The sequence below is a fragment of the Onychostoma macrolepis genome, chromosome 07, assembly GCF_012432095.1.
Source record: "Onychostoma macrolepis isolate SWU-2019 chromosome 07, ASM1243209v1, whole genome shotgun sequence".
Lineage (NCBI taxonomy): Eukaryota > Metazoa > Chordata > Actinopteri > Cypriniformes > Cyprinidae > Onychostoma > Onychostoma macrolepis.
In genome coordinates, this window is record NC_081161.1 from 1,660,238 (window position 1) to 1,684,284 (window position 24,047).

General features: G+C 34.9%; 1 protein-coding gene across 10 annotated transcripts; it reads right to left on the minus strand.

The window, feature by feature from the left end:
- Positions 1 to 7,730: 7,730 nt before the first annotated feature.
- Positions 7,731 to 22,487, minus strand: LOC131544558 (NACHT, LRR and PYD domains-containing protein 1 homolog). Of its 10 annotated transcripts, none has more exons than XM_058782868.1 (16): positions 22,262 to 22,487; positions 22,090 to 22,164; positions 16,332 to 16,425; positions 16,039 to 16,229; positions 15,534 to 15,581; positions 14,561 to 14,710; positions 13,734 to 13,759; positions 13,395 to 13,459; positions 13,021 to 13,232; positions 12,751 to 12,890; positions 12,637 to 12,654; positions 11,233 to 11,352; positions 10,898 to 11,126; positions 10,706 to 10,735; positions 10,207 to 10,259; positions 7,731 to 10,085 (listed from the first exon to the last, which is right to left on the minus strand). In XM_058782868.1, the coding sequence occupies exons 2-16, from the start codon at positions 22,103 to 22,105 to the stop codon at positions 9,834 to 9,836; spliced, it is 1,644 nt and encodes a 547-aa protein (XP_058638851.1). In that variant the 5' UTR covers positions 22,106 to 22,164; positions 22,262 to 22,487; the 3' UTR covers positions 7,731 to 9,833. The 10 variants fall into 10 exon arrangements, with proteins under 10 accessions (XP_058638851.1, XP_058638850.1, XP_058638848.1 ...); XM_058782867.1 differs by having other exon boundaries at positions 10,898 to 10,924; positions 11,000 to 11,126; positions 12,637 to 12,890; positions 22,262 to 22,480; XM_058782865.1 differs by having other exon boundaries at positions 12,637 to 12,890; positions 22,267 to 22,482.
- Positions 22,488 to 24,047: the final 1,560 nt, after the last annotated feature.

Sequence of the window (24,047 nt, forward strand, 5' to 3'; positions counted from 1 at the left end):
ATGGTTGTTGGTTGTTCAGGTTTTTATGTTGTTTTTACTTTTTACAACAGACATTTATACTGTTATTTATTTTATCTTATTTCTAAAGGGATTTTTCATCTAGGAGGTTTGGTATCTAAAATGCACATCAGCGTTTACATGCTACTTACAGAATGGAAGTGCTTCTGTTTTTTTTTCATTTATTGATTACAATTTTGGGATTATGAATATTCAATGCATACTCTAAATATTTTATCACTGAATGTGAATGGTTTAAATTCTGATGTTAAACGAACCCGTGTGCTAGAATATTTACACCGTAAATCTATTTCCTGTGCCCTAATTCAAGAGACGCATTTAAAACAATCTGACGTGGCACGTTTTCAGAATAAATATTATAAATTAGTGGCTTTTTCCTGCGCTCAAAATAAAACTAAGGGGGTGCTTATCCTTGTTAATCGAAAGTTAAATTGAACAATTGAACACCTTAGTAGTGATGAGAAGGGTAGATTTGTTTTTATCCGATGCAAAATATATAATAATAGGTTAGCATTGGTCTCTATTTACGGTCCGAATGAGACAGACAGTGCGTTCCTTACACAGATTTCCAAAACATTACTTGAGCAGACTGACTGCCCATTAGTTGTGGGTGGTGATTTTAATGCTATCATAAATCCTGCTTTAGATAAATCTCAATCTGATACAACAGCCAATCCATCTTCTAAATTACTGAATACATTTATCACGGAGCTCAACTTAATCGATCTTTGGAGAATTCAGAATACTAAAGCTAAGGACTTCACTTTTTTCTAATAGACATAAGACTTTCTCTAGGATAGACTACATATTTCTCAGCCCATCTTTAATTTCGTGAATTCCTCCATTTCTATATTACCAATTTTATTATCTGATCATTCTGCTATGTTGTGCAGTGTTCCTCTCTCCGATGTTAAAGCCAAGTCCCCTAGATGGCGCTTTAACATATCATTATTAAGTAATCAGACTTTCATTACTTCACTAAAAGAATATATTAAGGAATTTCTTGAAATCAATATGCCCTCTGATGTGGATCCTCAAATAATGTGGGAATCGACTAAGTGTGCCATACGAGGATTCTGTATATCTTTCTCTTCTACTCTTGCCAAAGCGAAAACTCACCAGTTTACACAATTAGAAAATAAAATCCAATCATTGCAAAACCTACAAAACAACATTTTACTGATCAACAGGCTACACAGTTGTCCTCTTTAAAAGAAGAATATGATTTACTTTCACACTCAAAGGCGGAATTTATTTTACATAGGACTAGGCAAAAATATTATTTTGAATCAGAGAGACCTAGTCATTTATTGGCCCTTTGGTTGAAAAATGCGAGTCTAAGGCATATATTAGCGCAATAAAATCATCGAATGATCAGGTCACCACAAACCCTGCGGCAATTAATGACATATTTAAAGGTTTTACATGAATCTGTATAAAGCGAAACAGATTTTGATGAACCAATTTGTAAGCAGTATTTAGATAAATTGGAACTGCCTCGAATATCACAGATGGATAAAGAATCTTTGGAGGCCCCATTAAGTTTGGAGGAGCTGCACGTCTCTCTAAAAAGCCTTCAAAGGGCAAATCACCAGGTCTAGATGGTCTCCCCGAATTATATTTAGAAATTTGGGATTTGGTAGGGACACTTATGCTTAATTCATTTAATTTTTCAATTGAACATGGGGTTTTCATAGAGATCAAAAACATCACTGATTTCATTACTTCTTAAAAAAGGGAAAGACCCATTAGATTGTTCCAGCTACAGACCGATTTCGCTTATCCCATGTGATCTTAAAATCTATGCTAAAGTTTTTGCTTTTCGTATGGAGAAGGTAATTCATAGTTTGATCAAGGAGGACCAAACTGGTTTCATCAAGGCGCAATGCATCTGACAATATCGTCGACTCCTTCATATTCTTGACTTTGCAGACTCCCACCCGACCCCTTGTGCGGTCTTTTCACTTGATGCAGAAAAAGCCTTTGACAGGCTAGAGTGGAATTATATGTGGGCAGTTCTGCAATGTTTCGCTTCGTGAACACTTCATTTCTATGATTAAGACATTATACCACTCACCTGCAGCATCAGTCATAGCTGGTAATATTATTTCCCCCCCATTCCCTTTGCAGCGGGGAACAAGGCAGGGATGTCCGCTTTCCCCCTTATTGTTTTGTCTATCTCTTGAACCCTTAGCACAAGCCATCAGGAAATCTGAAGTATCGATTAAGATTCATGATCATAATCATAGTATTTCATTATATGCTGATGATATTATTCTATATTTAGACCACTTTGATGTTTCAGTCTCTAGTATAATTAAGGAATTTGATAATTTTAGTAGCTTATCAGGATATAAAATAAATTGGAGCAAATCTGCTTTAATGCCAATTAACAATGTTAAAGTTAATTCTTCTATTCCCTCATTTATCCCTATTAAGGAATCTTTCATCTATTTGGGCATTACCATACATAAAAACATTCATAAGATTGCCAGAGACAATTTTAATAATATTTTAGTTAAGGTCAAAAATGACATTCAAAGATGGAAGAATCTTAAAGTATCTCTTCAAGGAAGAATCTCCACTGTTAAGATGAATTTGTTACCTCGATTTAATTTTTTTTTTTCTCTATGCTACCACTTTCTCCCCCTCCAGGTTACTTTAAGGAGATCAACTCCATAATTTCTAAATTTATCTGGAATGATAAATGCCCCAGAAATAAGCTTACCACATTACAACATCCTAATAGCGCAGGAGGACTGGCTGTACCAAATTTTGAACTGTATTATTGGTCGTTATAGCTTAAAGCTCTTCATAATTGGGTTGATCCTCAATCTACAGTTTCTTGGAGAGTGATTGAAGTTGACAAGGTTAAACCAAATAGACTCCAAGATATGTTATTTACTGGCACAGGAAAAATAATATATAATAATTATAAATTTGGTCCGGTTGTGGCCAACTCTATTAAAATCTGGAAAACGGTGGAACGTCGGATAGGAGGAACCTTCAAATTTTGTAACAGTACACTTTTATGGCACAATTTTAATTTTGTATGCGGAAATCATCCATTTGTCCAACCCTCTTGGTCCTCTTTGGGTGTAAACACATGCGGTGATATATATGATAACCAGGGCTTATGTTCATTTCAGACATTAAGAACCAAATTTTGTCTACCAGCATCCGCATATTTTGTCTTTCTTCAATTACGTTCTGCTCTCAAAGCGTATGGAGTTCCTTGGGCATCTCCCATCTCCTCTCATCCTATGCAAGATTGGATTGCACCATCTGTTGGTCGGCCGTCTGTTTCTTTAATATATAATAAGATTATTGATTGCATTACAAAACCTCTTTCTATTAAAACTATTTGGAATAGGGAATTATCTGACCTTAATTTGTCTGTCGACTGGGAGAGAGTGTGGTCTAATCTCAGTTTAACATCTAAAAATCTGGCTCATCGTCTTATTCACTTCAAAGTCATTCATAGAGCATACATAACTCCTTACAAAAGATTTTAAATGAAACTACAACCGAATCTCAACTGCCATATATGTAATACTACATCGTCAGGTACTTTTCTGCATATGTTTTGGGAATGTCCTGTCGTCATCAGTCTATGGACGCATGTAAACCTGGTTCTATCATCCTTACTGCATATGGATTGGTCTGTTAATCCAAGTTTGTGTCTTCTTAATGATGATTCTGGCCTCTGTATAAGTTCAATGCAAAAGAGAATGTTGTTTGCTGGTTTTACAGCTGCAAAGAAGACAATAATACAAAACTGGTTTACACCGCACATGTGTGGAAAAACATATTGGATCCGTAGCCTCCTGCAAATAGTGACTTGTGAATGTACAACAGCACGAATCAATGGGGCCAAGCCTTCTACCATTGATGCTTGGCAGTGCTTTCTCTTTGATATACGTGACTATAAAGGAGTGACTTTTATGTTTTTCTTGTCCTTCCCTCTCTCCCTCCCTTTGACTGGACTTTGAGATATTGAGTATGTGTCTGTTGTTGTTGTTTTTTTGTTTTTTATTATTATTTTGTATTTTTTATTTATTTGTTTATTTTTTGGATGTTATGTATGAAAAATAAAAATGTTGATAACAAAAAAAAAAATCCTCTCAAATTTTTAAATGGGGTTTTGGAACAGGTCAAATGCAGATAGAACCTTCTAATTCTAAAAAGTAATTTTCCGCTTGGAATTATAAGGTTCTATCTGGCAAAACATTAATGGAAGCAACAATTTAAACTAAACTGAGCTAGACAATGACATCTCTGAATTCAATAATGAAATGCCTTTAACTGAAAATTGAGTGTTTAATCTTATCATTATACATTACTGACACTCTATCCTCCAATTTGATACTGTTAAGTGCTTTGACACAATCTGCATTGTAAAAGCGCTATATAAATAAAGGTGACTTGACTTGACTTGACTCTTGCCAAAGCGAAAACTCACCAGTTTACACAATTAGAAAATAAAATCCAATCATTGCAAAACCTACAAAACAACATTTTACTGATCAACAGGCTACACAGTTGTCCTCTTTAAAAGAAGAATATGATTTACTTTCACACTCAAAGGCGGAATTTATTTTACATAGGACTAGGCAAAAATATTATTTTGAATCAGAGAGACCTAGTCATTTATTGGCCCTTTGGTTGAAAAAATGCGAGTCTAAGGCATATATTAGCGCAATAAAATCATCGAATGATCAGGTCACCACAAACCCTGCGGCAATTAATGACATATTTAAAGGTTTTTACATGAATCTGTATAAAGCCGAAACAGATTTTGATGAACCAATTTGTAAGCAGTATTTAGATAAATTGGAACTGCCTCGAATATCACAGATGGATAAAGAATCTTTGGAGGCCCCATTAAGTTTGGAGGAGCTGCACGTCTCTCTAAAAAGCCTTCAAAAGGGCAAATCACCAGGTCTAGATGGTCTCCCCCCCGAATTATATTTAGAAATTTGGGATTTGGTAGGGACACTTATGCTTAATTCATTTAATTTTTCAATTGAACATGGGGTTTTTCATAGAGATCAAAAAACATCACTGATTTCATTACTTCTTAAAAAAGGGAAAGACCCATTAGATTGTTCCAGCTACAGACCGATTTCGCTTATCCCATGTGATCTTAAAATCTATGCTAAAGTTTTTGCTTTTCGTATGGAGAAGGTAATTCATAGTTTGATCAAGGAGGACCAAACTGGTTTCATCAAGGCGCAATGCATCTGACAATATCGTCGACTCCTTCATATTCTTGACTTTGCAGACTCCCACCCGACCCCTTGTGCGGTCTTTTCACTTGATGCAGAAAAAGCCTTTGACAGGCTAGAGTGGAATTATATGTGGGCAGTTCTGCAATGTTTCGCTTCGTGAACACTTCATTTCTATGATTAAGACATTATACCACTCACCTGCAGCATCAGTCATAGCTGGTAATATTATTTCCCCATTCCCTTTGCAGCGGGGAACAAGGCAGGGATGTCCGCTTTCCCCCTTATTGTTTTGTCTATCTCTTGAACCCTTAGCACAAGCCATCAGGAAATCTGAAGTATCGATTAAGATTCATGATCATAATCATAGTATTTCATTATATGCTGATGATATTATTCTATATTTAGACCACTTTGATGTTTCAGTCTCTAGTATAATTAAGGAATTTGATAATTTTAGTAGCTTATCAGGATATAAAATAAATTGGAGCAAATCTGCTTTAATGCCAATTAACAATGTTAAAGTTAATTCTTCTATTCCCTCATTTATCCCTATTAAGGAATCTTTCATCTATTTGGGCATTACCATACATAAAAACATTCATAAGATTGCCAGAGACAATTTTAATAATATTTTAGTTAAGGTCAAAATGACATTCAAAGATGGAAGAATCTTAAAGTATCTCTTCAAGGAAGAATCTCCACTGTTAAGATGAATTTGTTACCTCGATTTAATTTTTTTTTCTCTATGCTACCACTTTCTCCCCCTCCAGGTTACTTTAAGGAGATCAACTCCATAATTTCTAAATTTATCTGGAATGATAAATGCCCCAGAATTAAGCTTACCACATTACAACATCCTAATAGCGCAGGAGGACTGGCTGTACCAAATTTTGAACTGTATTATTGGTCGTTATAGCTTAAAGCTCTTCATAATTGGGTTGATCCTCAATCTACAGTTTCTTGGAGAGTGATTGAAGTTGACAAGGTTAAACCAAATAGACTCCAAGATATGTTATTTACTGGCACAGGAAAAATAATATATAATAATTATAAATTTGGTCCGGTTGTGGCCAACTCTATTAAAATCTGGAAAAGCGGTGGAACGTCGGATAGGAGGAACCTTCAAATTTTGTAACAGTACACTTTTATGGCACAATTTTAATTTTGTATGCGGAAATCATCCATTTGTCCAACCCTCTTGGTCCTCTTTGGGTGTAAACACATGCGGTGATATATATGATAACCAGGGCTTATGTTCATTTCAGACATTAAGAACCAAATTTTGTCTACCAGCATCCGCATATTTTGTCTTTCTTCAATTACGTTCTGCTCTCAAAGCGTATGGAGTTCCTTGGGCATCTCCCATCTCCTCTCATCCTATGCAAGATTGGATTGCACCATCTGTTGGTCGGCCGTCTGTTTCTTTAATATATAATAAGATTATTGATTGCATTACAAAACCTCTTTCTATTAAAACTATTTGGAATAGGGAATTATCTGACCTTAATTTGTCTGTCGACTGGGAGAGAGTGTGGTCTAATCTCAGTTTAACATCTAAAAATCTGGCTCATCGTCTTATTCACTTCAAAGTCATTCATAGAGCATACATAACTCCTTACAAAAGATTTTAAATGAAACTACAACCGAATCTCAACTGCCATATATGTAATACTACATCGTCAGGTACTTTTCTGCATATGTTTTGGGAATGTCCTGTCGTCATCAGTCTATGGACGCATGTAAACCTGGTTCTATCATCCTTACTGCATATGGATTGGTCTGTTAATCCAAGTTTGTGTCTTCTTAATGATGATTCTGTCCTCTGTATAACTTCAATGCAAAAGAGAATGTTGTTTGCTGGTTTTACAGCTGCAAAGAAGACAATAATACAAAACTGGTTTACACCGCACATGTGTGGAAAAACATATTGGATCCGTAGCCTCCTGCAAATAGTGACTTGTGAATGTACAACAGCACGAATCAATGGGGCCAAGCCTTCTACCATTGATGCTTGGCAGTGCTTTCTCTTTGATATACGTGACTATAAAGGAGTGACTTTTATGTTTTTCTTGTCCTTCCTCTCTCCCTCCCTTTGACTGGACTTTGAGATATTGAGTATGTGTCTGTTGTTGTTGTTTTTTTTTTTTTATTATTATTTTGTATTTTTTATTTATTTGTTTATTTTTTTTGGATGTTATGTATGAAAAATAAAAAATGTTGATAACAAAAAAAAAAAAAATCCTCTCAAATTTTTAAATGGGGGTTTTTGGAACAGGTCAAATGCAGATAGAACCTTCTAATTCTAAAAAGTAATTTTCCGCTTGGAATTATAAGGTTCTATCTGGCAAAACATTAATGGAAGCAACAATTTTCAAGAAAAACAAACAGTTTTTTAATATATATATATATATATATATATATATATATATATATATATAATTTGTTTTAAAACATAAAATTAGTGTTGTAACAATGTGTCAACGTGTATGAGAAAGGTAAATTTAATGCTTTATTTATCACATTTATTTCATATTTTAGGATAAATCATTTTTTCTAGGTTAAGTTAGGCACGAAGGGCAATACTAAATATTTTATCCAGTGCTAATGTTAATTTTATCTGGATTATAGTGGGTAATTAAACACATTATTGAGGGAACAGTTAAGGAAGCTAATGTTACTCTAATCCATCTGACCAGGACTTTATTCCACAAAAAGCAGCACAGGGAAAATGGCTTTCACTTTAGATCAGTATGGCCGAGATAACATGCTGACGTTTATTGTTGTAATTAAGAACCCATCATTTAAATTGTTGACTATTTGATATTTAAGGCTTAATGTTTTAAAATGTAAGATATTTTAAGAGTTTAAACTGCATGAATATTTTGCCAATCATTACATATCCGGGTCTTTAGTGACCCAGACTCATCCAGCACGGATGGATCTCTAATTGCTGCAATAGCAGACTCTCCTGATATTTTAAGAACATAAAATAATAATAATAAAAAGAATAAAATAAGCATACTTCCTTACCTTTTGAAACTTAGAAGGGTTCGATTTGAGCAGATTTTACTATCACTGCCATCGTCAGAGCGCATTTCACAGTATACATTCAGCATTTGGCTCATATTCAGGATCTCAATATATTCTCAAAACTATTGTTTTCAGCATCATAATGAGTGAAAAATCACATCATGTTTTAAACAGTGCCACTTTGTGGAATAAAGGTGAATAGCACTTATTGATTATGCAGACACATAATTATTGTTGTTTAAAGGTGCTGTATGTAGGATTGACACCAAGTGGTTTAACTAGGTATTGCAGTCCAAATTCAAAATATTGGAGACGGTTATTTTGACCCTCCCCCTCCTCCTCAGACTTGACGCACATGCAGGTTGCCAGATTAACGACATCAACAGGAACGAGCGCACATGATGATGAATACAATTAAATACGCTGTGTTTTCCGCCAACTGGCAACCCGGGGTGCCGATATACAATTGGGTAAACTGGCAGTGGGCGGGTTTCACAAACCATAACAAACACAGACATTCCGGGCCGGAATGCACATTTTCAAAGGAGAATAACTGACTGTAGCATTGTTTTTCAGATAAACAAGTATGTTAACTTAGCATGTTCCTTAAATATCTGCAAACATATTATGGTATTTTTATGCTTTAGTAGAGTCAAAACCCTACATACAGCACCTTTAATCTTTCCTGCTGTTAAGGAGCAGTCTGGTGACATGCCAAAGAATGTTGATCCTGATTGGTCCTCTTGCGAGCATTCGAAGTGCTGATTGGCTGATTCGCAGATTCGAAATCTCAAACCGAAATTTGACCAATCAGCTTCAAGCAAAGTGACACATCTCTGATGCAATAAAGCCACTCCTCCAGTTTCTCTTACTCCAAATTAAAGGACGCTACATAGTAAAACATTTTTAAAGATAAAATCATTTTAATTTTAGATATGATTTTTATTTTTTTTATATATAATTATTATACCCTTAATCCATTACACAAGCCAGCTTAGTTTAATAGTAATTATTAAGCTTTTATTTTAAATTAATATAAACATATAGATAATATGCAATATAAATATGTTTTAGAATTAATAGCTGTAAACATGACTATATGAGTTTAGATTTTTAAGTGTTTTTTAAATATTATCAACTCTATAAACTAACTTTACAACTTTTACTTGCACTGGTAAGATGTTTTCCTTAAGTTTTCCTCTTTCATGGATATATCATTTCAACTTGCTGTGTAAATGTATTTAAATTATTCATATTGTTCAATCTTTTCATCTTTGGTAGTGAGTTGCACTGACTCTCTCACAAAAAGTAAATCACAGTTTCAAGGCATGTGATATATATATATATATATATATATATATATATATATATATAATATTTGCAGCTCTGTATGTAAACCAATCAGAAGTGTATATTCCAAGAAGTGTGTAGTAGACAATGTACAAATTGCACATCTCATTGTGCTCCAGACCACATTATATGATTAATGGCCTGTCTGCTGTAAAATAATAATAAACCATAATGAATTCACTCTTCTGATGCATGGAAGAGCATCTACTCAGAATGCTCCAAATCTTCAACAACAGAGTGCTCATGTGTTAAAAGACTTTGATAAAGTTTCTCTTTTAGTTTATGTGTTGTCAGGAAGGACAGAAGCTTTCTCATTTGTGCATGTGGTGTTTTTAAATTTAAGATGATTCCGTATTTTTCATCACCAATCAGAGGTTTCATGTCATCTGCAATGGGCTCCACCAGTGAGACCCTTCTGATCAACTCTGTCCTGTGCTTCTTCACAAACTCAGCACCTGGATGAACAGAAAATGTTCATCTTTATGAAAAGGCACTGAACTGAACTTTATTAAGAATCTGCATAGAAACAACCTGATCTATTTTCATGAATTATATTATATATATTTTTGAATTATATATTTTTGAATCTTGCTTGTTTCTGTGCTGTGTTAGTGTCTGCAGATGGATGACCTGAGTAAAGATTAAAAATAAATAAATAAATAAATAAAATTATATATATATATATATATATATATATATATATATATATATATATATATATATATATATATTAATAATACTAATTAAAATGAATGTCCAGGCTTCTGGAATTACATTAGGCTGCACATTTATTAACTGCATATCAAAATGTATATGTAGGCATATATTACTCAGAAATACAGCAGTTTTACCCAAATTCTAGGAAAGCATTTATTTTATCCTTCATCAGGAAAGCAATGCCAGAATGCCACACAATCTCAGACCAGATGAGAGTGTAATGTTTTAAACAAGATAGCAGATGGTGCATTTAACTTTATATTACATATAGTGCATTGGTGGCTAAATACACAATAATAATATATTGAACATTACAGAACATTTACCGGTCACTGAATAAAATTTTCATTGTGACTTACTCGTTGAAGAAGTCGTCTGCCTGCAGTCAGCTGAAATGAGGCCAAAAATACCTATTATTTAACTGTATTAAATATTATTCAAACTGCAGCACAACAGTAAAAGACTTGCTTGAATTTATAGCATGTGTATGTGTATTGATGTTTATAGCATGTGCAGATCTGTGTGATTCATGAAAGTGTACTGCCACTTACAGACTGAACTGTTCATGTTGAATTCATCTGAAAAAATAAATAAATATAAAAGATAAAGAGCTGATCTGCAGAGAGTTTTGCAAGTTCTTGTGGGTTCTTTACCTGATTCTATATTAACATCCCATATTTTTTTGTCCTCTTTTGTCATTATATAGAGTTCAAGACGTTCCTTTGCATCTTGAATGTATAAATCAAAGAAGTTGGTCTTGCAGGGTGTCAGTGTTAAACTCTGGCAAGAAGTCAAATATTTAAGAAAGAGACAGCATGTCAGTCTGGATTGCTTTCTAGCCAAACAAATAAAAATGAAAATTGTGCAGGCAAACTTTTGCAAGTACCAAAGGTTTGATTTCGGAGTCACAAGATGTCTTCAGGGTATAACTGTCATCGATTTTAAGGGGCTTATCTGGAGTTGGTTTTAATATCTCCATGTTGTTTTTCTCCTTCTCCTCCACGTCCTAACAGAGACAGAATTAGTCAGAATTAAACATGTACATACAGAAGTAGTGTTACACTTGCTTTCTACAAGTGTAAAAAGATAAATCTACTAATATTGTCCATACAATTTGTTATATTCCAAGTCCTCTGAAGCAGAGGTGGACAGTAATGAAGTACATTCACTTGATAATTGTACTTAAGTACACTTTACTTAAGTACTATTTTTTTTTTTTTTCAGAGAACTTATGACTTTAAGTTCACTACATTTTGAAAGACAAATATTGTACTTTTCACTCCACTACATTTCTATCAAGGTCCTCGAAGTAGAAAGCTGTTACTATGTAGCAGCTTTGAGCGTCAGTGGGGGATTTTTTCTTCTCCAAAACGTGACTTTCTTTTTGAAGACAGTTTATCAGTAGTCACTCTTGTAGGGCTACATGAAGTGATTTCCCAGAATTGTTTGAACACTGACCAGTTGCAAATGTGATATTTATTTACAACAATACAATAATTGCTGGGTTTACAGGTTTGATTATTTATTCATTTATTTCTCTTATCACTCTGTATTTACAGGATTTCACTGTCCACTCTGTTCAAATGTGGATGAATGGCTACACGTAGACGCAAGATAAAAGCAAGTCAGTGTATTTAGTAGGTGAAATGTATTTTAAGTTGCTTCAGAGGCATAAAGCATAGCATGACATGCAACAATTATATTAAAACGTGCATTGACATAAAAAGGGAAATTTACTTTTGGTACTTAAGTACTTTTGAAAGCTTCTGTACTTTTACTTAAGTAACAAAATCTGTCTTTACAACTTACATTTGTAATGGAGTAATATTTGAGCAGCAGTATCTGTACTTTCACTCGAGTAATAGAGTCATGTACTTTGTCCGCCTCTGCTCTGAAGCCATACGACATCTTTTAAATCTCAAATACTGAAACCTGTCGAGTGGTATAACTTATAATCATAGAGGTTTATTCATGTATCATAAACATGCCAGAGTTATTTATTTATTTATTTGTTTGTTTGTTTATGTAAGCCTTGAAAGTTAATGTATGGCTTCAAAAGACTTCGGAATATATAACATTTTTTTTTTTTTTCTTGCTTGCTTTTGTTGTGTAGAAAAGAGCAGCCTGATGTGAAGTATAATGGCAAAATTTTGATTAGCTCTTCAGAAGAGTTTGGTTATTGTCACTTTTGAATATAATCATCCAATAAATGACTGATTATGCTCTACAGTTGTAAGTAAATAAATGTCAGAATGCATGGTATCTCATAAAGCTTATCATTAGGTTTTACCTTCTTAAGTTTTTGATCCTTTAAAATCAGGTACACATGAAGGTTGAGGGGAGCTGTTCTGTTGCGATAAATCAAAGTTTCACAGTGAAATTTCATGGTGAGGTACTGACGCACATTTGCAATAATTGCCAAGAATGAGAAGGTGGGATTGACAAGCTTGGCATGGAATCTGCTTAATTCAAATCTTTCCACTGAAACGGCACCATCCTTCACATGAAGAGCTTTCACTGCATCATCCGAGGAAGATTCAGAATCTGTGGACAGTAATGTTGGTTTAAGTAACACATTCTTCAAGAACGAGAGCTCATAGTTCTGGCTTAAATTGTTTACAAGAATGGAGAGTATGTGTTGGATTGACTGGATCTGGAGTGAGATGTGCCTTACCTACACAGACGAAGTGAGGTAGCTGAATTTCCTCCAGGGTGCCAGAGGTTACAGTGATGTCCATCAGAGGTCCACATGGCATGTAGTTTTCCGTAATATCTTTACTGAGTGATTCCCAGTCAACAAACCGATACTCCAAACTAACATCACTGCCAGACCGCCAGCGGAGGCCAGTCTCTGAACATTCATGCTGCCCTTCAGAGGAGCTGACACTGAAAACCCAAATATATCGCTGATGAAGATGCTCTCAGAAGATGTAATGTTATATATGTATGTATGTATGTATATATATATATATATATATATATATATATACACACACACAAGTAAAATGTTACAAGTATGTGATATTTCATAAATATTTCTCTCTCTACCTGTACTTGATATTTGCATCTTTTGTGACCTCTGAAGGTATTTTAACTTCCCATTCATAATCATCCTGAGAGGAAGAAAAATAATCATCGCTGAAGTACAGAAAAAGCTTAGTTTCGATAGAATTTTGAAACCGCTCTCTGTCAAAAAATCACCAAATATTCTGATTCTTCCAATTTTAAGCAACATTTAGCAAGGTGGGAGAAATTAAATGCATCCATGAGCCATATAAAACCACTGATAAAGACAACAAGTGAACCTAAACACATATACTGTAGGCTACAGGGTGGCAATAAACAGGTATTGTGACAGGATTAATGAAGCAGATTCTCTGCACTCACCTCTAATGCAGTGCAGGTCTCACAACCTGATTAAAGATTAACAAACAAAACCAGTCAGCAAAAACCACCCTGTTCATCACACAGAACAGTGTCAACACTAAACATCAATCTCATCGATCTCTTACGATAATCAAATCTTTGAATAAACAAATAAATGATTCATATTTTTCAAGTAGCTTCCCCATATTCCTGCCTTTTTTAGTGTGTCTATTTACAAGTGCAAATAGACTGCCTTGTTGGCAGAGGCTATTTACACTAACTCCGCCCACCAGTGTGTAATTGGGCTAGTCAACACTACAAAAGATGGCTGTCAAACGTCGGTTCCAGCGGCGCAGAATGGTAAAGCAAGTACCGCAGTTTTTTGACATGATCTACCAGGGTTCAAACCTGCCTTTGCCAAACTTTTTTTCTTCCATTTTCAAATCTCATATCACATCAGAAAGGCATTTATTTTCAATAAAAAATAAGGAAATAATCAAAAAGTTGAACTTAAAGTATCGGGTAGGGTTAGGGTAGGTGTAGGGAGGGCGTTATTGTCCCAATAAGGTAGGCATCCATTTAATAATTCAAATTAAAATGATAATTTACACTCAATTACTGTTTTATAATGTACTACAATACTGAGGTGCAGATAATTGCCATTATTTGCATTAAGTAGTATAAATAACAGAAAATCCTGCTATTTTAACATAGTGTAAATAGCATCCATCGCTAAGAAAATATGCTATTTTAACATAGTGTAAATAGTCTCTATCGCTATTTATACTTAGTGCAACTAGCCGCTGCCTTTTTTTTTTTTTTTAGATCAGTTCTGACCAGAAACCTACCTTTTGTATCAATGCCCATTTTGTAGTAAGCAGTTCTTAATTTATAAAACATCTGCTCCTGGATCAGTTCCTGGATCACGGGAGATGCTTTGTGATTCACTTTGAGGTATTTCATAAATTGCATCATTTTATGATCATACTGAATTACATCTGGAAGAAGAATACAAGAGCAAGATCATTTATAGATCAACTGTCAAACTCATTTTATGTTGAAGACCAGACAAGGAAAAGTGCCCTTGTGTGGGCCGAATTATCTTTTGTTAAACCTTAATTTGCTCACAATTGCATTAATATTAACCATACAAATTGAAATAGATGATAGGGGTTCTCAATAATATCAATGTTTTTTTTTTTTTTTTGATCTAGTACCTTGGTTAGTTTAAGCATGTCATGGATAAATTCATATGAAATTAAAACAGTCAGTAGGTGTCGGGAAATCATTCAATATATTTGTCACATATCACAGGGAGGCATGGAGACGAGGAGGTCACACAACGAAAGGCTTTCATTTCCAAAAGGTGGACAGGGATCACAGGCAGGGAAGACATACAACAGCAGACGAAGGACCGGGGAAGAACACAGGACTTATAAAGACAAGGAGATACAAAACGGGTGATAAGAATAAACGATGATTAACTAATGACAGGAAAAACCAAATATGGGCATAGGGAACAAGACACACGTGACAATATTATATTCATTCAAAAGATTTGTTCAGAATGGCTGATTCATTTAGAAACAAAGTGTGCTGTCTTTATGAATGGGCCATTGAATTATTAACAACTCAGCATGTGTGAATGTTTTATTTTAAATGTTATATTATTGCTCAAATCGTATTTGTTTGTATTTGGCTGTGGCCCGTACGCTTGACACCCCTGAACTAGATCATTAATGTACTGTTTTTTTTTGTTTGTTTTTTACTGAATTTTCATGGTTCGTTAATTTCACCAAACATCAAATCTGCTTAACTTACCAAATGAAATGCTTTTCTTTTCAGTATCAAACAGAACTCTGGGCATACCTGAAACACCCAAATATGAATCAGTTAGTAATGTAATCTATATTAGGTTAATCATTTTAGGTAATGTGCTCTGACTAGTTTAGGAACATTTAGGAATCCGTGCATAAACATGAAAACAGCAATGACACGACACGCTCAAAATCTATAAGGTTTGAAATATGTTGGTCCACATTTCCAGAGCCGACAGTTTTTGAAGGTCGCTCTGGATATGATGACAACATAGTGTTTCACAGTATATCAGAAGTGTTTAGTAACTTGCATAATTGTTTATTCCATACACTAATTGCTTAAGAGGTGCTTTTCTCCCAAATGCAGAAGCATGGTTTGCAAATTTATCTAAATGACATTTACATGGCTGTTCTATAGTCAAAGCTAATTGGGCTTTCGTTTAACCAATTGTTCATAATGTGGCATTTTCTGGAGTAATTTATATTAGGAATAGAATCAGGAGACTTACTGCTGGCACGACACGGCTGGACAAGATCTGAATCATTTTCTAGAACTTGTATTATTTTCTTTATCATTTCTGTTCCTGATTTTAAAGTAGTGAGTATAGATGAGACATCGAATGACTGATCTTCAGTTTCTATAAGAAGCTTTCTGAGCTCTTTTGCTGCGGCCTTCAGTCTCCTTTTGTGGCCTTTTTTGCTTTAATTGAACAAGAGAGAAATCAAAACCTTCACAGACAGGGAGGGTTGACAAATAACAGTGAAATTCAGATACATACTACAATATTTCATTGACTGTTACCTTTTTGGGTGTATGTCGTAAAGACGACACAGCTCCTGTATTTGTTCTTCATATTCATTAAAAAGTTGTTCCAATTCTTTACAGCTTTTGACATCTTGACATAAATATATAAGCAGAAAAAAAAAAATGTATGTAACAGTTTTCATTCTAATCAAAACACAACTTTAAAATGGTCAATAAACAATAAGACTGCATGGTTTTTCTTCCGTGGCCCACATATAATTTCAGTCTAGTGAATCTGGTGAATATTCAGTAAATTCATCCACCAAAAAATCCACTGAATGACTGCTGCTAGTATTCACACACGTCATGCATTCAGTGCTTTGCATGGGGCTGTAATATTCATAACTTTGGAGTGGATCCTAACGTTCTTTTGTCTTCCTTTAAACCTTAAAAACCCAGTGTTTTCCAAAGGTCCATGGAGCTTGCTGTAAAAAAGCAGGGGTTGACTACTCAGCCGGGTCAACAAGACTTAAACAAGACTGCAAACAGAATGGCTCTGACGTTATTTTTTTAAAGTGTGCATTCCACACCAGAGTCAGATCTGAATGTGAATGTGAGTTTGCAGTGGATCGTGCAAAAAAAAGGTACACAATGGTACAAATGATGTTCCTCAAAGAACAATTTTGCACCTTTTCAATAATTGTGCAGGAAAGACCTCTGATGATGCTATTTTGTACAATTTAAGGTACAATTGAAATGAAGGTACAAAATGCAAAATTTTACTGAAGTTGGAAGCGCCGCTTTTCTATCGCTAATGTGCCAAATCTGCTGATGTAATTACAACCGCTAAGAGAAGGAGAGGACAGGCGAGAGCTGAGCCCTCTATGGAAGCAGAATAATGACAATAGTTTTTGAAACATAAAGCATGCTGAATTCCACAAATCGAAAAAAAGATGCATTGCAATTAACAGAGCTTGCATTTTAATGCCTTGTATTTCAAGGGCTTGCATTTTTAGATCCTGAAATTTAACATAGTTGTTTATTTAAGCTGTGAATATTTCAATTAAAAATATTTCACACACATTTTCATAATTAAAAATTCAATAATTCATATTCACCTTCCAGAATTTACTTCCAAAATATTCAATCTGTTTAAAAATACGATGTATAATATTCGACAGGCAAATTTCAGTCATTTTATTTCACTTTCCAAATTCGTTGCCACAAATTTAGTGGTTAAAATTCGGCAGAAAATTCAGCGTTGCACATCCGGGAACCGCAGGAATAGCAGTAGAGCACCGATGCATGAACTCCAGCTGCTGTCCGCCGCTCACCAGCAGGTGGCGCAAGCCGCTGTTGATGAAGGCCATCTGTGGATCAAGTCACTCATTTACAAAAACTGATTTGCAGAAATGGAGCTAGCGCTAGAAGTTTTGATTATCGGGGCCAGTATAAACATGTGGAAACGCTGATTGTGTATATGTTTAATTCAACATTTTCGCTGTTTCCCGTAGCCTACATATAAGCAGCTTTCTCTACCACAAAGGAGATTATAATGCTCTTTTACCCAACGCTGAAGTACAGAACTAACATTACATCTGAGGAAGACATATATTGCTTTCGGTTGCTTAGTTTCTGTAACTCTGTATCATGGCTTGTGTGACTGTGCTGTAATACTGGGGTTCCCCTCACACGTCACACTCCAGGATTCCCCAACGACGCGTAACGCACCTCAGTGAACTAATACAGTGATATAAGACCTCAGATCTCAGAATACACTTTATTGATGATTATGCAAACTAAATGGACAGTTAAGCAGATGTAGAATATGAACGAACGCGCAAGGTTTCACGCTGTGTCCCTCAGAAATCGGTTAAAGAAAACACATTACGTGGCTCAGTAGTGCACTAACACAATGACAGCTATTAGACTTGTTTGAGAAGCGCCTCGCCTTAAATGTAGGCGAGAGCAGGCGGCTGCAGTGAGGGGAGGAGTGAAATAAGCGCAGTCAAGACAACAGTTCTGCCATCTCGAAGTGGAACAGATACCTACGAGATCAAAGGCGGATATCGCGTTATTCTCACTCATGTGCTGTTCTGCTAATAAATGTGATATAATTTCAGTTCTGTTGCTTTTATATGGATATAAATATGATGAGCAGGACACTCAAAGTGCTTCCTATTTAATCCCATACGAAAGGCGTATTTATCATCCATTCTACTTTAATACAAACATGTATTTTAGATTTTTATAGAAGTATGACAACAATCACATATCACACAGAGATCGCACTGTCATAGTGTTTGGGAATATTCAAGCATAATTTAAATACACAATTACATGAAATCAGATTAAAAAGAAAAAAAACATTTTAGCAGAGATCACACAGCATCACAGTTGTCTGAACCAATGAGCATTAAGCTGTGTCTTCCGTCAGTCGCTTCCCATCATGCTTTTGATCAGCGCAGTCGGTGGAGAGCAACTGCGCGCGACTGCTCAATCCGACACAGCCGCCTCGCCGTCGCGAGAGTTTTTTGGCACACGTCAGCATGACATGACAACAAGGCGGACATAACTCGGACACTTTTTATTTATTTATTTATTTTAAAAGATGTTTATAGCAACTATTTTTTTTTTCTCTTTATATTTCTTTTTTGTTATTGCTATTATCAAGGTATTTACTGTTGTTATGTATTTTATTGCTTTGATTGTATCCCCTGTGAATGTTATATGTTTAATAAAAAATTTAAAATAAAAAAATCTCAGACACTTTTCTAACATGCATCTATGCATCTCGTGGTGATCACCGGTGATCGGTTCTGCGCAGATTTTGCTCATCTCAAACAAGCCTATTAAAAGACCAAACTCAGATCTTACTGATGATGCAAACAGATGCAGATATGAACACAAGTTACAGAACGCGCAAAACTGCACGTTAAACATTTCCCATAAAGAAAACACTTAACACGGTTTGCCTCAGTGATAATAAATGATTAAATTCAGCATCTAATTAATAAAATATATTACTGTATATTATGTACATTTAAGCAGATGAGCCCACAACCAACAAATTTCACCAAACCATTTTTTTCTCCCATAGAAAACCAAGCACGATATTATAGGTTTTAGGTTTGATATTCACTGCATATTCGCCTAGGCTGCTTTAGGGACCGTCTGCACATTTACCTCACAGTACAAAACGAAGTAATAATTTATTAAATTATTTAAATGTAATTATTAAATTCAAATAATTTATTCAAATTAATGTTTAGAGTAAATTAATAATTTACTCAAACTGACCAAATATATGTTGCCAATAACTCACCTTAGACAATAATTTATAAGTATGTACACTACACAAATATTTTAAAGAATTTTTAATTCAGCAAAATGGGATTTTTCGTGTTCCAAATGTTGTATGTTACTAGTGACCAGACTGACTTACTACAGTTGACATTTTGCCAATATCTTCCTCATTGTACATACAGTATATAAATATTCTTAAGAAATTCATTCACAAAGTTTTTTTTTTTTTTGTGGGGGGGGGGGATCTTTCGTGTTCCAAAAGTTGTAGTACATTCCTAGTGACTAGACTCACTTACTATAGGTGAAATTTTGCTAATACCTCCCTTAATGTACATAAAGTACATCAATATTTTATACTACAACCTTTGGAAAATGAACAATTCCTTTTGAGGTCTTACAGATTTTTTTGTTTTTGTTTTTAAAATGAAAAAAGTGAATTGTACATACAGTAAGGGGGATCTTGGCAAAATTTCACAACGTACAACAACCTGTGGAACATGAAAAACCCTTTTAGTGAATTACTGTAGTTTTTTTTACCAACAATTACCAACATCAATAATAACGACCACACAGTTGTTTTGTATCTAGCAATGTACTACAACCATTGGAACATGAAAAAAAAAAAAAACCTTTCCAGGGATCTTTTATATGTAAATAATTGTGTACTGTACATACAGTATATATATTGGCAAAATCTCATCTGTAGTAAATCACTATGAGCAATACAAGCTTTACAATTTGACAGTGTGTTATTTTAAATGTTAAAAGTCATTTTAATGTAAATACATTGGACGTTTTAACCCAGTCGGTGGAATTGTCAGACGGCCCCTTGGGTGCGATAGCGCGACAATGCTTTCTCAGGTTTACATTTGCTGCACAAATACACCTAGGCGGTTATGTTGATATAAAGTGGTTGCTTACTGTTAAAACTAATCGTGGTATTGATATCTTTGTAGGACTGTCGACTATAGATCAGTGGTAAGGGAAAGCAATGAAAATGCAGCGCGTTGCTTTCTTCTGACCTCAGTTGCATGCCTGTATATAGTTTACATAATCATCAATAAAGTGTATTCTGAGATCTGAGGTCTTATATCACTGTATTAGTTCACTGAGGTGCGTTACGCGTCGTTGGGGAATCCTGGAGTGTGACGTATGAGGGGAACCCCAGTATTACAGCACAGTCACACAAGCCATGATACAGAGTTACAGAAACTAAGCAACCGAAAGCAATCTTCTTCTTCTTCCCCAGATGTAATGTTAGTTCTGTACTTCAGTGTTGGGTAAAAGAGCATTATAATCTCCTTTGTGGTAGAGAAAGCTGCTTACATGTAGGCTACGGGAAACAGCGAAAATGTTGAATTAAAAATATACACAATCAGCCTTTCCACATGTTTATACTGGCCCCGATAATCAAAACTTCTAGCGCTAGCTCCATTTCTGCAAATCAGTTTTTGTAAATGAGTGATTTGATCCACAGATGGCCTTCATCAACAGCCGCGTGCGCCACCTGCTGGTGAGCGGCGGACAGCAGCTGGAGTTCATGCATCGGTGCTCTACTGCTATTCCTGCGGTTCCCGGATGTGCAACACTGAATTTTCTGCTGAATTTTAACCACTAAATTTGTGGCAGCGAATTTGGAAAGTGAAATAAAATGACTGAAATTTGCCTGTCGAATATTATACATCGTATTTTTAAACAGATTGAATATTTTGGAAGTGAATTCTGGAAGGTGAATATGAATTATTGAATTTTTAATTATGAAAATGTGTGTGAAATATTTTGGATTGAAATAGTCACAGCTTAAATAAACAACTATGTTAAATTTCAGGACCTAAAAATGCAAGCCCTTGAAATACAAGGCATTAAAATGCAAGCTCTGTTAATTGCAATGCATCTTTTTTTTTTTCGATTTGTGGAATTCAGCATGCTTTATGTTTCAAAAACTATTGTCATTATTCTGCTTCCATAGCCCTCCTGCCTCCATTGGTAAAAACAAAACAAAACAAAAAAAAAAAAACATTTTACTGTAAACTGAAACAAATTGTTTGATCATTACAATTACTGATATTAAATTGATGCCTTTTGGGTTCGGTTGTTGAATGCGCTTGTTGTACAATAGGAAAAATAACTTCAATAGTTCTGGAAGGAACACATTTGGCACAGTTAAGGTACAAAGTGCCTTTGATGAAGGTTCGATATTGTACCAGCAGGTTTAAAAAAAAAAAAAAAAGTACAATTGGTTGCCCCTGGTACAAATGATGTCCTTAAAGATACAATCTGGAATTATACAAATGTGTTTCTTTATATTAAGGTACAATTCTGTCCCATTAAAAGGTACTGCCCCAGTGACAATGGTTTGTACCTTCTTAAGTACAAAATTGTACCAATTCTTTTTTTTCCTGAGTGTGGTTTGTCAATGAATCGTTTTCAGGACTGCAGATCATGTATTAAGAAAGCAAACAGAGTGATTTTTGTGTTCAGCTTCATGTTGATGTTATTATACACTCACTTGCAGGTTTCGCCATCTTTTCATCAGAGGATTCGGCTGGGTTTGTCAAATTATTCAGGCTGGTGTGACGCAAAGCTGTAAACAATATGTCAAGGCATGGAGACTATTCTCAAAACTCCAGATACAAAACAACGCTTCAATGTAAAACACAAAACATTCACAAATAACTTACTTTACCAGCTCATCCTATGCTTGATCAAGTATTTTCATCAGTTGTAACTAGATTTTAACATGCAAGCAAAAGGAAAACTCAACCAGTCGAAACTGTTCAGCAGGCACTGCTGGTGTTATTTCAGTCTTCAAAGGTTCAAAGTTTAATGAAAATGCTTTATAATGCCACCTTTTTCTGTCCACATGAGGGCAGTGTGTAACCAGAAACTCAGACAGCATGCAGCTCAACCACAGGCTTTTTGAAAACCAAATCTTGTTTTGTTTAGTTTTTTCTCTCTCTGTAAAACACATTTTTTCTTAAATTATTTTCATATTGCATATGTTTCCTATTTTAATTTTTGTTTTGAAAGTATGGTAAATACTGGTAAAATGTACCAACAATGACATTGAAAAATATACACTTTTTGATGTATCATAAAAATAACAGGTAGCCCATCTGAATTATATAACATTTAGGCATCCAACTCATAGTAGCCTACCAAAACTGTATAAACAGTAGAAGTGAAATCTTACTGTAGTCTTCAAATCTGGGTACCGTCTTATGATTTAAAATCACTTACAGAGGAAGTTTGTTGCCGTCAGGATAACATGACAGTCATGACTTGTGCCGCTGTAAGCATTTTTATTTTTCTTTTGTTTTCACTCGTGATCTTTACAACACACACACATTACATATTTCATGGCACACTGGTTTTATGCGTGTTTGGCACCACCTGTTGTTGTGGGTGTATTACTGACATGTCAAAGTCTATACCCTGAATATAAGACGACCGCGTTTTTTCAGATGTATTTTCAAGAAAAAAAACATTGTCTTATATTCGGGTCAATACGGTAATATAGCTAATATCTGCTGCATAGTGATTTATTAAATTATAGGCTAAGAGTAAAGAGTGAAAGCTTGGTAGGACAACTTGGCCAAAAAAGACTTCTGCACAGTTTGGTATGTTTTCATTGCATCATGACTGATGAAACAATTGAAATGTGGAACGCATATAGTTTTACACTTCACAACATGCATACAAAATATTTAATAATAATAATAAAAAAAAAAAAATACAGTTAAAAAAAAAAAGTATTTTACAGTTTTTCTCAGTCGCTTTGGTGCATTTCTCGAATCATCCTTAATATTTGCAAAGAAGTATGTGCATTTCTCAAAACAATTTGTACAAACAGCACCGCAAAATGGATTTCCTGCAAAAGCCTGTAACTTACTCAAAATCTTTAGTTCATCTCTCAAAAATAAGTATTTATGTCAATGAAGAAATCATTAGATTGCCATCAGAATGAAAAGTCCTTGTGTCATTATTCACAAACTAGATAGTCAAAATGCTTAGTCATGTTGTCAATATAACACTGCACTCTGTTAGTGTTACCTGATGTAAACTCTGACAACTGTTTGGATGACAGTTACTGTACTGAAATGCAGAAGGCTGTGCTTCTTATGTATGCCATATATCCTTTCAAAAGTACACATTTACACATCACTGTATGTGGGATATTGACTGAAAGAGACTGTTTCAAAATGTTTGAATTATTGAGGTCGATCTCCCAATATTTAGCTGCACCCTTGATTGACGACATGGTCCACAGTAGCCCTTATTTCATCTGATATGTGCCTCTGTCCTTGGCCTCTTCTGCTTCTTCCTCTGTTTTACCTCTGGACCCTTCCACACATCCTTACTCCTCTTCTTCCTCTCGGCTGTTGACCCTGATCTTTTCCTGGATGTTCATCCATCGTCAGAATTTGTAACTCTTGTGTTGTCCTCTGTCTATAGAAACTTTCCAAT

Excerpts from the sequence above, each read along its gene's own strand:
- LOC131544558 (XM_058782865.1), bottom strand. Across the intron at positions 16,230-16,331 it reads TACGACATACACCCAAAAAG|CAAAAAAGGCCACAAAAGGA; the intron begins GTAACAGTCAAT and ends GTTCAATTAAAG. Across the intron at positions 10,260-10,705 it reads GCAGACGACTTCTTCAACGA|GTCATCCATCTGCAGACACT; the intron begins GTAAGTCACAAT and ends ATCTTTACTCAG.